Source organism: Schistocerca piceifrons, chromosome 4 (assembly GCF_021461385.2).
Source record: "Schistocerca piceifrons isolate TAMUIC-IGC-003096 chromosome 4, iqSchPice1.1, whole genome shotgun sequence".
In the NCBI taxonomy this organism is placed as follows: Eukaryota; Metazoa; Arthropoda; class Insecta; order Orthoptera; family Acrididae; genus Schistocerca; species Schistocerca piceifrons.
In genome coordinates this window covers 486919031-486931076 of record NC_060141.1, presented here as the reverse complement: position 1 = coordinate 486931076, position 12046 = coordinate 486919031, and the positions used below count along the sequence as shown (strand labels likewise).

The following is a 12046-nucleotide window of genomic DNA, read 5'->3' as shown; positions in this document are numbered from 1 at the left end:
ATTAACCGCAGTTATATAATATTATTATACTCACGACAGTGGATCGTCTACTTCACTAATCTTAAGTACCAAGTTGTATACTAGACGAGTCTCAGTCTGGTAACTGCAGGATGTTGCAAGGAGAACATCTCCATCTTCATGTCTGCGCCTTCTGGTATTCCTGCTGGTTGTCTTGGGCACAGGCCATATAAGTGTGCTGCGGTACTGCCAATGGGGGTGTTTGGTTCTGGATGTACCACTGGTGGTGGCGCTATTGTGGTTGGTAGGCGTGGACGTAGATGGTTTGATTGGTGACACTCCAACCTCCCTGATGTGTCTACCGAGGTGATGGGCTGTGTGTGGGTGTCTATCACTGTTACTGGTGTCCATGTGCTTTTGCACCTTAAGAGCATGCCCACACTGCTAATCCTTGTTGGTAGTGACTTGAGTGCTGTGGCCATGGTTTTTGAGGCTATTGGTTCAGGATATGGAGGAGCATTCATGGTTGTCTCCCATGGAGAAGTTCCACTCAGCTGCTGTCCTAGATGGGTGTAGTCCTGTACCAGCTCAAGAAAAGTGTGAGCACTTCTGTTATGGTGGTGGTTCCCATTTTTTCCAAATTTGTTGCTTAAATGTCTGCAACCATGCCTCTGCTTCTCTGTTGGAGATGCGCAAACATTTGGAGGTTTACCGTGGAAATGAACATCTTTTACTCTAACTGTGAAGTTTTTAGTTTATAAACAGCTGGCTTGCTAAGGGATCACCCAGGGGAACTGTTGCCCGGGGCTGGATTCAGCTGTAATGACAGTTTACAACTGACTGTTCGAAGATGATTGTTTTTTCCACCAGGGGCCCAGAGTACCAGCAGTCCTGTCACTCTGCATGTGAGCGTGTTGTGTAGCAGTCTTCACATGACAGTAGCCCCATTGCATACACCCAAGGGGTACAACTGGCTGTTCAGAGGTTACTGACACATCTGATACTGACTAATCAAGACCCTAAGGTGTTACAGCTATTTCACATCAGCGGGACACACTGTGGCAACTAGACTGTTGCTGCTTGAAAGCATTTTCCAATGATGGGTTATCTCATCTGAGTACTGTCCAACATACTTCTGCATTGGGAGTCCACTGGATTACTACATTTTGAAGTATTAGCATATGGCTTCTTGCATGCTAAGTTCATGCAAGTGAAATAGAATTGATGAGTTAACCCTTGTAAATCTGTGACCCAGGAGTGATATGACCAACCAGGCTGTCTCTGGTATTGATAAAATCAGAGCAGTGATGTGACCACAGGGAAAATTTGCAAATAATAATTCAACAGTAATGAACAAATTCCCTTGAATTTGAGGGTGAAAGGATTTGAGAATCAAGTGAACTTCTTGAGCAAAAATAACATCTATGGAGAAGCCCAAGACAAGAAGAGCGACTACCGGGTACTCGCTGGTGACTTGAAAGACATGAAGTGTTGTTTCTGGCAGAGTAAACATGTCTCCTAATCCTCTTAGGCATCATTAAAGGGCAAGAGCAATGGTGAGCAGTTCTCTTTGTGAGTAGTAACCAAAGCCTATATTGAGTTGGTACCCTGTATCTGAATTCGTTGCACTGTTCTCCCAAACCATTCAGTTGCGCAGTATGATTTGTGTGATGATTTGATTTAGAGTTGTAACTGTTATTGTTATTAAATTTTATGTGGTTTGTCACTGCTTTCATGCCTTCTTGAATCAGATCAATGGCGTCAAGTATAAACATGAATTCCTAAAGATTTGATTTGGGTACAATTATTAGCTTCTGTAAGCAGTTTTGTCTTTAATGATCCCAGAACATTGTGATGAGACATGGGTTTATTGCAGTTCTTTGTTTCATTAATGTATTTTTTGAGGTCAGGCTTGAAATGGTTCCCAGTTGAAAATCTCCTTGCAGAGCCATACTGGTATTCTCGTAGGCCAGAACTTCGATAGGAAAGTTTTCTCAAACTCATCGTATGTGTGACAATACTCAGCTGCACTGTTGATGTGAGCATAGCTTACCCCTGAATGTAGTCACTCACTAACTGAGCATCAGGCCACAACCATGGAGAAACTCTGCAAAATGTTCACATGAATGTAACTGGATGAATATTTCTTCTGTCAGGCAAAAGCAACTGGAACAGCCGATGTCTGACCAAATTTTCTGTCAGCAGCAAAGAAGTAAAGAGCAGCACAGCCTCCATATCACTTGGTGAATCCTGTCACAACTGAGCCATCGGCCAACAATGCACTCACTGCGGTTCGCTCGACACTGGTTCGGGAGTGAGAATATTTTGCAAACACCGTGCGACTGATTTGCTATCGTGCATTATGTCCTTTTCCTCCAGTAGCACCGAAGCAAGGAGTGATGCAGCCTCCATACTATATGGTGAATCATGCTACAATTGAGCCACTGGCTCACAATGCACTCACTGTGGTCTGCTTGACATTGTTTCAGAAGTGTGAATATCTTACAAATCCTGTGCAACTGATTTGTTATCATGCAGTATGTCCTTCACCTCAGATATTTCTTATTTCACAGTTTCAAAATGTTTACTGACAGCACTATGCCACAGTAATAAACCTCGATCTAATTTCTGTATTACATATCACAATTTGATTTCTACCTGAATAGTATAACTTGCAACTTCATCTCTATTATGCCAGTGTACTTTGTGTCCTTCTCGGATAGCCAAGAAGTTAATTCATCTACAATTTTTTTTTGTCATTGTAACTCAAACTGTTCATGTATTGCTTTTTCAGGCTACACAGCAATATTGATTATTCCATCTGAAAGCTGTCCTTTTTCAGTATTCAAGTCTAAGAATAGGTAGTTACAATATTTTTTAAAATTTTACGGGCTTCAGTGCAAGACACAGGTTTGGCCACCTTCAGCTACTGGATTTTTACTCTTTCAGAAATACTGAATAACCTCTTCTCTAGACTGCCCAAGTCCCACAACAGTCCAAACAGTCTTATGTGGTTGAATATATTCGTTTCTAAATCCTACCTAAGTATGTTCAAGTAGGGATGATAAGCTGAACAGTATTACAACCAAGCTTCTTCATTTTTCGTTTTGAGCATCTAACAAACTACATCCTCAGATCTCCATTGAGAATACAAATGAACAACTCTGTGCTACAGTAACATTTCCAGGCATATTTATGAGCTTATCCACTAGTCAATATCTCAACTATATGTTGAGATATTGTAGTGATTTCTATTTGTGAAATCATGGAATGTTACCCTAGTAATGAAGTGATGCTTTTCATGAATGGTAATTATTGGTTACTGATACTCTTTCTCCACAGCAAAAGTGGTTCAGTTTCTACAAATATTTAACATTCTGTCTAATGAAAATTTATGTGCATGATAAATGACTCATGCTTTGCCATCATTTACATGATTTTCATAATACTGTTGATATTTCTACCTGGACTTTCCAGTGTATCATTCAGATGATTTGATAAGACACGTAATTAGTAGCTGCCACAATGTGATAATTTCTGATTTGTTTTTGTAAACTTATCACACTGACCCACAATTCAAAAGAGGGCACTTGTTACATCATTATAACTGACTAGTCGTAAAGGGAATATTGGTGGTAATTTATTTTGAAATATCACAATCACATTCTTAATCCAGAACACTTATTGTGAGTCATTATTACTTCCATATTCCTTCCTTCTACATCTCTAAAATTCATCCAGCATATTTGAAAGGTTTCTATTCCACCTTAATTTAAATAAATTTCACATGGACACTAACATAGAAAGAGACTTTGATAAAAAATATTACTGTATTTCTACTATCTTCTTTCAGCAACAGAATCTTTGAGAATAGAGACATATTCATCAGTTCTTAAAAATGCTTGTTAGTCCTATATTCTTATTTATGGTTTCACGAAAATCGAATGCATGCGCATTTGCATTGCTACAGTACTTTGCAAAAGAAAATTATTTGGAGACAATAAACTCCAGACAAATCTTCCACAAGATCCATTACAATGTTTGCAATATCATTCAAGAGGATAAGATATTGTACAGGAGCCCTTCACAATTTGTTTCATAGCACAGTCTCAAGATTTAATGTGATAACATAGAAGCAAACTGTCATGAGCTTTTCACATGGCTTCTTAAAAACTGTATCACTTCAGGTGACTGCAAAAATTCCTGAAAAAAAAAAAAAAAAAAAAAAAAAAAAAAAAAAAAAAAAAAAAAAAAAAAAAAGTCTTGTTCAGGTAATTCATTTAGCATTTATACAAAATACAGCATACTAGCTACTTTCTAAATGGCGGATTTCCAATAAATGTTAATACTTTAAAGCTAATATTTTTACAGTTCTTGCAAGTCAACATGTCTACACCCAGATTCACTCCTCTTCCATATTTTTTTTTTAAATTTTTATGTCAATTTATTAGAAGAGAGAACAACCTTGACAGATAGGAAACACAAAGATATGGCGTACTTAGAATTTGTGACACTCATGCAACAGGTGATATTCACGCAAAACTTGGAAACAATATTACTCGTGAAAAACATAAAAAGTAATGAAATCTTTCTCTCCTCTCAGGTAACACATAGGTTTCTCTTGTCCTGTGATTCAAGTGACCTGCCCCTCCTTTCTAAACTTCCTCAACTTATTTCTCTACCATCTGTAAGGTAGGAACTAAATATACTAAGGTAGGAACTAATAGTTTCAAATGTTGGCTAGTTTTTCTGTACTTTTGTATAGGTCAATCAGGTGCACCTCAAATTTTGCTTCCTGCGGTACCAGTAATTACTAGTCACCCATTCTGTCTGTTTGTAATTCCATCTAATCAGCTTATTTAGAATGAAAGTGAAAAGAATGAATATTAAAAATACCCATGAGTAAAAGAGGTGTCTACTTATTAGCCACTACGTCAGGAGAAACTGGAGAAAAAATAATACCCATTTCTGTTTGTTTCAAACAAGTGAGTTAGCTGTAAATAACAGTATACAGGATCCCCTTCGCTCTAAAAATGGTTATATTTGAAAAAGGCTTTTACATTTACAATGCGGTAAAATCAATATGAATTTTTTATCATTGTGCCAGAAGCATGGAGAATAGTTCTTACTTTGATTTTATGCAAATTGATGTAGCACATTACCAATGCTCTAGTTCACCTCAAACGATGCTGTTGCTTTGAACAAGTCAGTCTATAAAATTCACAGGATTTGCTTCAGACCAAAATACAAAGGTCCTTGCTCTACGGGAAGGAACTCTCTCATGACGATACAGCAAATTCTCAAGTTTAATCACAGTGTGGAAAGCATGCTGCTACCTCAGATATTCTCACAGATCCCCTCCAGTGGCCAAAACTAATGAATAATTACTGCAGATCATCATATTACTTCCTATGAATTTTGCTGTTGTAACAACACATTCCTGTAAATAGCATCTATCATGACCAAACACAACATCCTTATAACTACATACAAGTTTTTTCAGTTACTGAATTTGGCATCAGCAACTTCGATACACCAGCACAAGCATGAGAAAGTTAGGTCACATATCGTCATTCTGTCACTGAACTCCATCACTTGCAATAGCTCGCACTGATGACTGATGTGTATGGTGAGAGCTAGGCACATGTGTGCTCTGTGGAAATTGTATAAAAGAATATCTTTACAAATGCAATTCTAAAGAAAATGATGTATGAACAATCGGATCATTACAGCAGTCAATATAATTATCAGTGTTAATCATTATTTCTATTTTTACTTTTTTAAATTAATTAATTTGTTTTGGTGATAGCCATCACCAGTATCTGTTGGATAAACAGAACAAATGAGAAGTAATACTTCTAAAAATATTATAAAACACATTTATAGAATAAAATGAAAAAATACCACACACAATTATTTCACGTCATTTACAGACATGTGTACAATTGGGGTGAACAGTTGTCTTGTATGTAGCAAATGAAGGAAAGGAAGGGCATGGAAGATGCTAGGTGAATGATGGGGCGAGAGAAAGGGAAGATCCAGGGATTAGGGAGGAACAGGAATGAAGGAGTAGATGTAGTTCAGATGTTTCACTTTGTGTTAAGAAAGATACTATTTTGTAGATGGTTAACAAGTGTGATTTGAGTATTACCAGTAAAGGTGGATATGATATGGTCCACTAAATTCAATGAATTCTTCCTAACAGCAGATGAAAACATAAGGCCAAAAAACTGGTCCACCAGGAGAAAGTGTGACTATTACTGGAAGATCGCACATACTAAATACTTAAAAGAGATCCCTCATTGGCACTTAGCAGGAAGATAGGGGAGTCACAGCAGAACTCTGGTCTCTCTGATGAACTTGTGGAGAATTTAAGACAAAGAACATTTAGGTCACCCAGGTTGTATGGTCTCCCTAAAATTAACAAATATGGCGTATCACTGAGACCAACTGTTAGCACTATCAGCTCTCCTACATACAGACTGGCAAAATATTTAACTAAACTATTGGCACCTATAGTCAGCCACTGTAGATATTAGCAACTCACAAATGTTTGTAGATATCAGAAAGTGGATGAGAATAGGCCCTAGTGAAGTCACGCTCAGCCTTGGTGCCATCTTCCTTTTTAAGAATAGCCCAATAGGAGACATGTTAAAACTGTTAGCTGCTTATTTATGCCATGTCATTTTAAATTTTTTCTAATAGATCTTGATGACTAAATATTTTTTGTAAATGGAAAACAATTATGACATGACTGATGGAATAGCTATGGGTTCACCACTGTCATCAGCCATAGCTAATTTTTGTCATGGAAGATTTTGAAGAATGGGCACTGGATAGTGCCCTCCTCCATCCACCCTGCTTCTTCAGATGTGGTGATGACACATTTTTAATCTGGTTGCATGGCTGTGAGGTGGGGGAAAAAAAAGCAAATGAATGACTTGGAAATTCTGGATATGAAAACCTTATACATATGGACTTACACCTCAATAGGCATAGTTTTACTGTCCAGCTCAGAAGCAACCTATTGTGAACACCATAACACACAGAGCCAGGACTACTTCAGAGAAGGACCGCCTCAGCTCCAAGATTAACCATCTGATGATTGTTTTAACAAAGAATGGGTATTCTGTCCTCAATATTAGGTCAATCTAGTCAAGGAAACCAAGACGTGATGCTGTTCAACCAACCCAAGAGTACCAACACACAGTGCATCTTCCATTCTGCAGTGCAACAACTAGTAGTGTAGGTACAGCCTTAAATAGGCAAGGAATCAGACCAGTCTTTTGGCCAGGAAAAGAAAAGAAATGTCGTGAACTATTAAAGATAATCTCAGCCTGAGAATATCATGGATTTACAATATCCCTTGTGAGTGTGGTAACAGTTACATAGGGCAATTTATATGAACTATGGCCAATCACTGTGGTGAACATCAATGTCACCATTATATAGGAATTTTGAAAAATCAACAGTGACTGAGCACAGCGTGTTAAATCAGGACAAAGTCATGTTTGATCGTATGAGAATTCTGGCTCACCAATTGAAGTATTGGGACTAACCGATCAGGGAAGCAATGGGGTAGACTATGTGATAAATTTAATAGACAGACCAGCTGTGCACTTACTAGGGCACAGAAACGTCCAGTCGATAACGAAAGAGAACAGAGGAAGACCATCTGATGTAAACAGTGACACTGCAAACAATGCAAGATATTGAGCACAAAAGTAATACTTTGACATAGGGTGCGTCACCTGAGAATGCACCACCTCTGTGAGATGGTCTAGCCAATCAGATGCTGTCTTCTGGGCATAAAAGTGATAGCCTTCCCAGTTTCTGACAGTGACAACTAGACCCCAGCAATGACAATGAAGTCAGTCATCAAAAGCTTGGGATTTTATCCAAATTTGATGGGGAGTATTAACCAAGAACTTTTTATCCCAAGACTTTATCACCAAAGACTTTGCAGTCACACTCTTCTTCATCTCATATTATCCTGATATCTTCCAAGAGTGCTTAATCCAGCAAGATACATGAAAGCTGACAAGATGACTGGCAGAATATGTGAGAGTGCAGGTTGTGAGCTGTGCCTAGACAGCTCAGTTGATAAGAGCATCATCCTCAAAAAGCAAGCTTTCAGGTTGAGTCACAGTCCAGCATACAATTTTAATGTCAAAAGTTTCAAGAGTTCTTATAGACCATAAAATGCAGAAATATATCAGAAGAACCAGTGAACACAGTAGGTCTGGCACCCAGTATACAATAGTATTTTCCATCTGTACACCCCTTGTACCGCTCTGCTTCAATGTCTTCTTTTTGTAATACCCATTTCCCTGGAGAAAAACAACGCCAATTGAAAAGCATGAATTCTGCAAGTTACCTCCATCTACAGTTTTATGAGCTCTACTGCAGTCGTTTTCCATTTTTTTTAATTTAACAATAAAAATTACTCCTTGTTACTACAACTAACATCAGAAACTGTAAAAATTAATTTAATTTACATAGGACTATTTGGTTGCAGAAAATTATACTACAGTTCTTCCTTTCAATGATCGCATGAATGTTGCAATGACGAAGTTGAGATACATAATGTAGGATACAAAATTAAGTGAAATTGCTTAAAAGAGGATAATCCCCAATGGGATATATTGTTATTCTATATAGATTGTGAGGTGACAGAACTTATAGTAACTTTATTACCACATGGCATATAAACAAACACACCTTAAATTACAGGAATTACTCATGATTATTCACTAATGTCATCATTACTGGTATCCTTGGAGAAGTGCACATCAGAAACAGATTCATTTCTTCTTTCCCTATCATTGTTGGTGTCATTCCAGAGCACATCACCTACAATGCCATCCAGAGTATCTGAAGTACAGCATTTTACGATCATTGGTGACTTTATGCTTTTCCAGAGAGCCAAAACCCAATGCGCAATAATGCGGGTTGCAGCAAGCTTAATTTTTCCTGTTGGAATCAGTTCACAGTTTGACAGACAAAACCATCTCTTGAACTGTATCTGAACGTAACCTTTGAAAGTTTTATTTATACTAACATCCAAACGTTGCGATATGGAAGTCATTCCTTCAGGAATAACAACAGGGTCACTGGATAGGCTGTGGATCTTCTTTTTTGGACTGTCAGTGAGATGACCACGAAATGCATTGAAACAAAGTAATGATGGTAGTTTGGGAAGCCCATCAGGATGGAATTCCTATATGTTTCAAAGCAAGTCAAGCATTAAAGTTTCAGTAATCCATCTCATCTCTCGATTGCAAAAAATGAAATCATCAGGGAACAGCTTCCCTTTATGCGCCATTTGAATACTGCATATCATAAAAAAGCATGCATTAGATTTGCATAAATAAGGGAATCTAGTAAATTTTACTGTAGGTAAGTAGAGGAGCAGGAAAGCTTTCCAAGTTATTGGAAAAAGATGCATGTCATTCCTATGTGAAGAAGGGTCACTGTACAATTTCACAAATTCACAAAACTATACAGTTACACCACAAACATCAACCTGTTGTAGAATTATAGAAAATGTTTTATGTCTGTGTATGTATTATGATTTTGTAGAGAACAAAAATGTCATCATAAAAAATTCCTCCATTGGAATCAACATGAATTCCGCAAAAAATGGTCTTGTGAAACTCAGCTCACTCAGTCTGCCAATGACATCCAGACTGCAGTACACACTGGCACCCAGACTGAAGTCGTGTTCCTTGACATCCAGAAAGGCATTTGATACGGTTCCACACTGTCACCTAACAAACAAAATATGAGCTTAAGCATGGAATTGTATGCTTGGAGTTACTTTTACTTCTATGTGTGTGAAAGTAACATCACATACACACCAAGTGAGTGAGTTGTGAAAGAAACTTTAGGCGTATCTCGAGTTAGTTAGTTAGTTAGTTAATTTGTGTGTGTGTGTGTGTGTGTGTGTGTGTGTGTGTGTGTGTGTGTGTGTAATCTAAGGATAATGTCACAAGCACAGTGAGAGTGTTTGGAAATGAAACTGTTATACAAAGGCAAGTTACAATGTCACAGAACTATAGTGAAACAAAGGAAGCCCTACAGGGGATTGATACTCTGTTCCGAGACCGTAAGTCGAGTCTTACTATAAACAAATGTAACATATTGTGCTTAAATAAGTGGAAAGCCTGATTACTGTCTGATGTGATTGACAAATGATCAATGAAAACAATATCAAAATGTCCAGGAGTAGGCATCCAGTATGGCCTAAAATAGAAGGATTGTGTAAAACTGATTGCTGGCATATTTTGTCAACAATTCAGTTAGTAAGCAAGAGAGAATCACAGAGAAGATGTCATAAGAGAGATGTTCTGCATCGAGACAGCTAAAATTCTGAGCAAGACTGTCTTATGAAGAAGAAAGGAACAAATTAATTCCTCACAGACACTGCTTTTGAAATGACGATTATGGTACCATCAGACAAATTTGAGCTCATACGGGGTATACCAACTATATGTCTTCCAGTAGATTAGTATTTACATTTTGTTGCTTGGTAAGCAGGCACCCTTCTTCAGTCTCAGGAATACAAGTCTCTAAGAAACTAAATACTGTTCTTATACTTCACTGTTTCGAATTTTTGAAAATGTGATGTGTTACGCTCTAGCTGTAAATGATTTGTAATTTGCTTCTGCTATGGCTGATTTTACAGGAATCAAGGGATTATACTTCTAATACTATCATGTTTTACTTGATATTTCTTACTTCTTACAGTAGAAGTGTTAGCAAATAAAAATAAATTATAATCAGAGTACATATTTCAACAAAACTAATTAGTACCAATACAAACATAATATATATAGTAGTAGTTACTAATATTCTAAAAACTCTTGTGACCACTAAATTACTGATCACATGCAGTTCAATTGTGTAGAAAATTTTGATTACTAATATGTTTGTATAACTAATATAAATTAGCAAACCTCTGGTCTCTATTGCAGTAAACACATCATGTGAAGGCAATCTTTTGTGAAATAATTCCAATGAATAAACTATTCGCATAAAATAATTATGTACGCGAGCACAGCTCACCACTCACCAAAGAGGTGGTAAGAGGGAGTCATGTAGGAAAGAGCAAAACTTGCTAAGCTTTTCAACAAAAGTTCATCAGTGCCAATAAACAAACAAGTGCATGAACTGACACAGCACTAGCAGATCAATATGTTAACCATACTCTAAGTTCTGTCTGCTCAGCACTTAGAAATCATTTGACCTGTGAATGAGTTTGCTAGCATAGTCCATTGCATACTGTCATATGGCATAATCATCTCGAGCAATGCAGCTCAGGTTACAAAAGTGTATAAGTGTTTTGCAGAAGTGACATGTATAGGTGCTTCATTCAAAGTATTAGATAACAGCTGACTCACTGCTAATATTACATTAAAATATTTATTTAATATAAATTCTAACAGTTATCAGTGTGAGTAAATTAGCTAATTGTTAGCATACTTCAGGGAGGTAGCCTATAGTGGATACCTTTGACAATTAATATTTAATTTAACTCATTCCACATCCCTCACTCTTTGTAGGATTTATGGAACACACCGTGAGAAGTTGAAATTTCAACAACACTGTCTGCTTTGTAAATTTTTTCCCAATGTAATTTTTAGCTCATACAATCTGAACAAGTCATGAGGTATGTTTATATTGTGCAATAACAAAACTACTTAATTAGTATATTTAATTGTAAATATCTGACCATCAAGGTCTCAAACCATTTATTATCCTCTTTGCATGTAAATCAAACAATAATCGGAGTGTGGCAAACATAGAGATTGTAATGATTTATGCATATATGATCAGGTTGCTGGGATTTTTGTCACTGTTATTTTATCTGCATTTTATTTATCATCCACTTTTAAGCATTTCAGTGTAATCAATTTCATGATTTTATACACATAAACATACAAATTCAATGAAAAGGATATGGAAAGTAACACATATTAATAGCCCACTTCTATTATTGATCAAAATACAATTTATCCACCACAAAAAGTCCAATAGAGCTCAAATCACTAGCACTTTATGACAAAAACTAAATTCTTCAATTGCA

The 12046-nt window shown here is 37.0% G+C and overlaps 1 protein-coding gene across 1 annotated transcript in view; it reads right to left on the bottom strand.

Moving 5' to 3' along the window:
* Nucleotides 1-3570: 3570 nt before the first annotated feature.
* LOC124794688 overlaps nt 3571-12046 on the bottom strand; it is a 44353-nt gene continuing 35877 nt past the window's right edge. Inside the window, exon 2 of the mRNA XM_047258237.1 lies at nt 3571-4161. Coding sequence (XP_047114193.1) covers nt 4102-4161 — 60 coding nt within the window. The 3' untranslated portion in view covers nt 3571-4101. The remainder of the gene's footprint in view (nt 4162-12046) is intronic.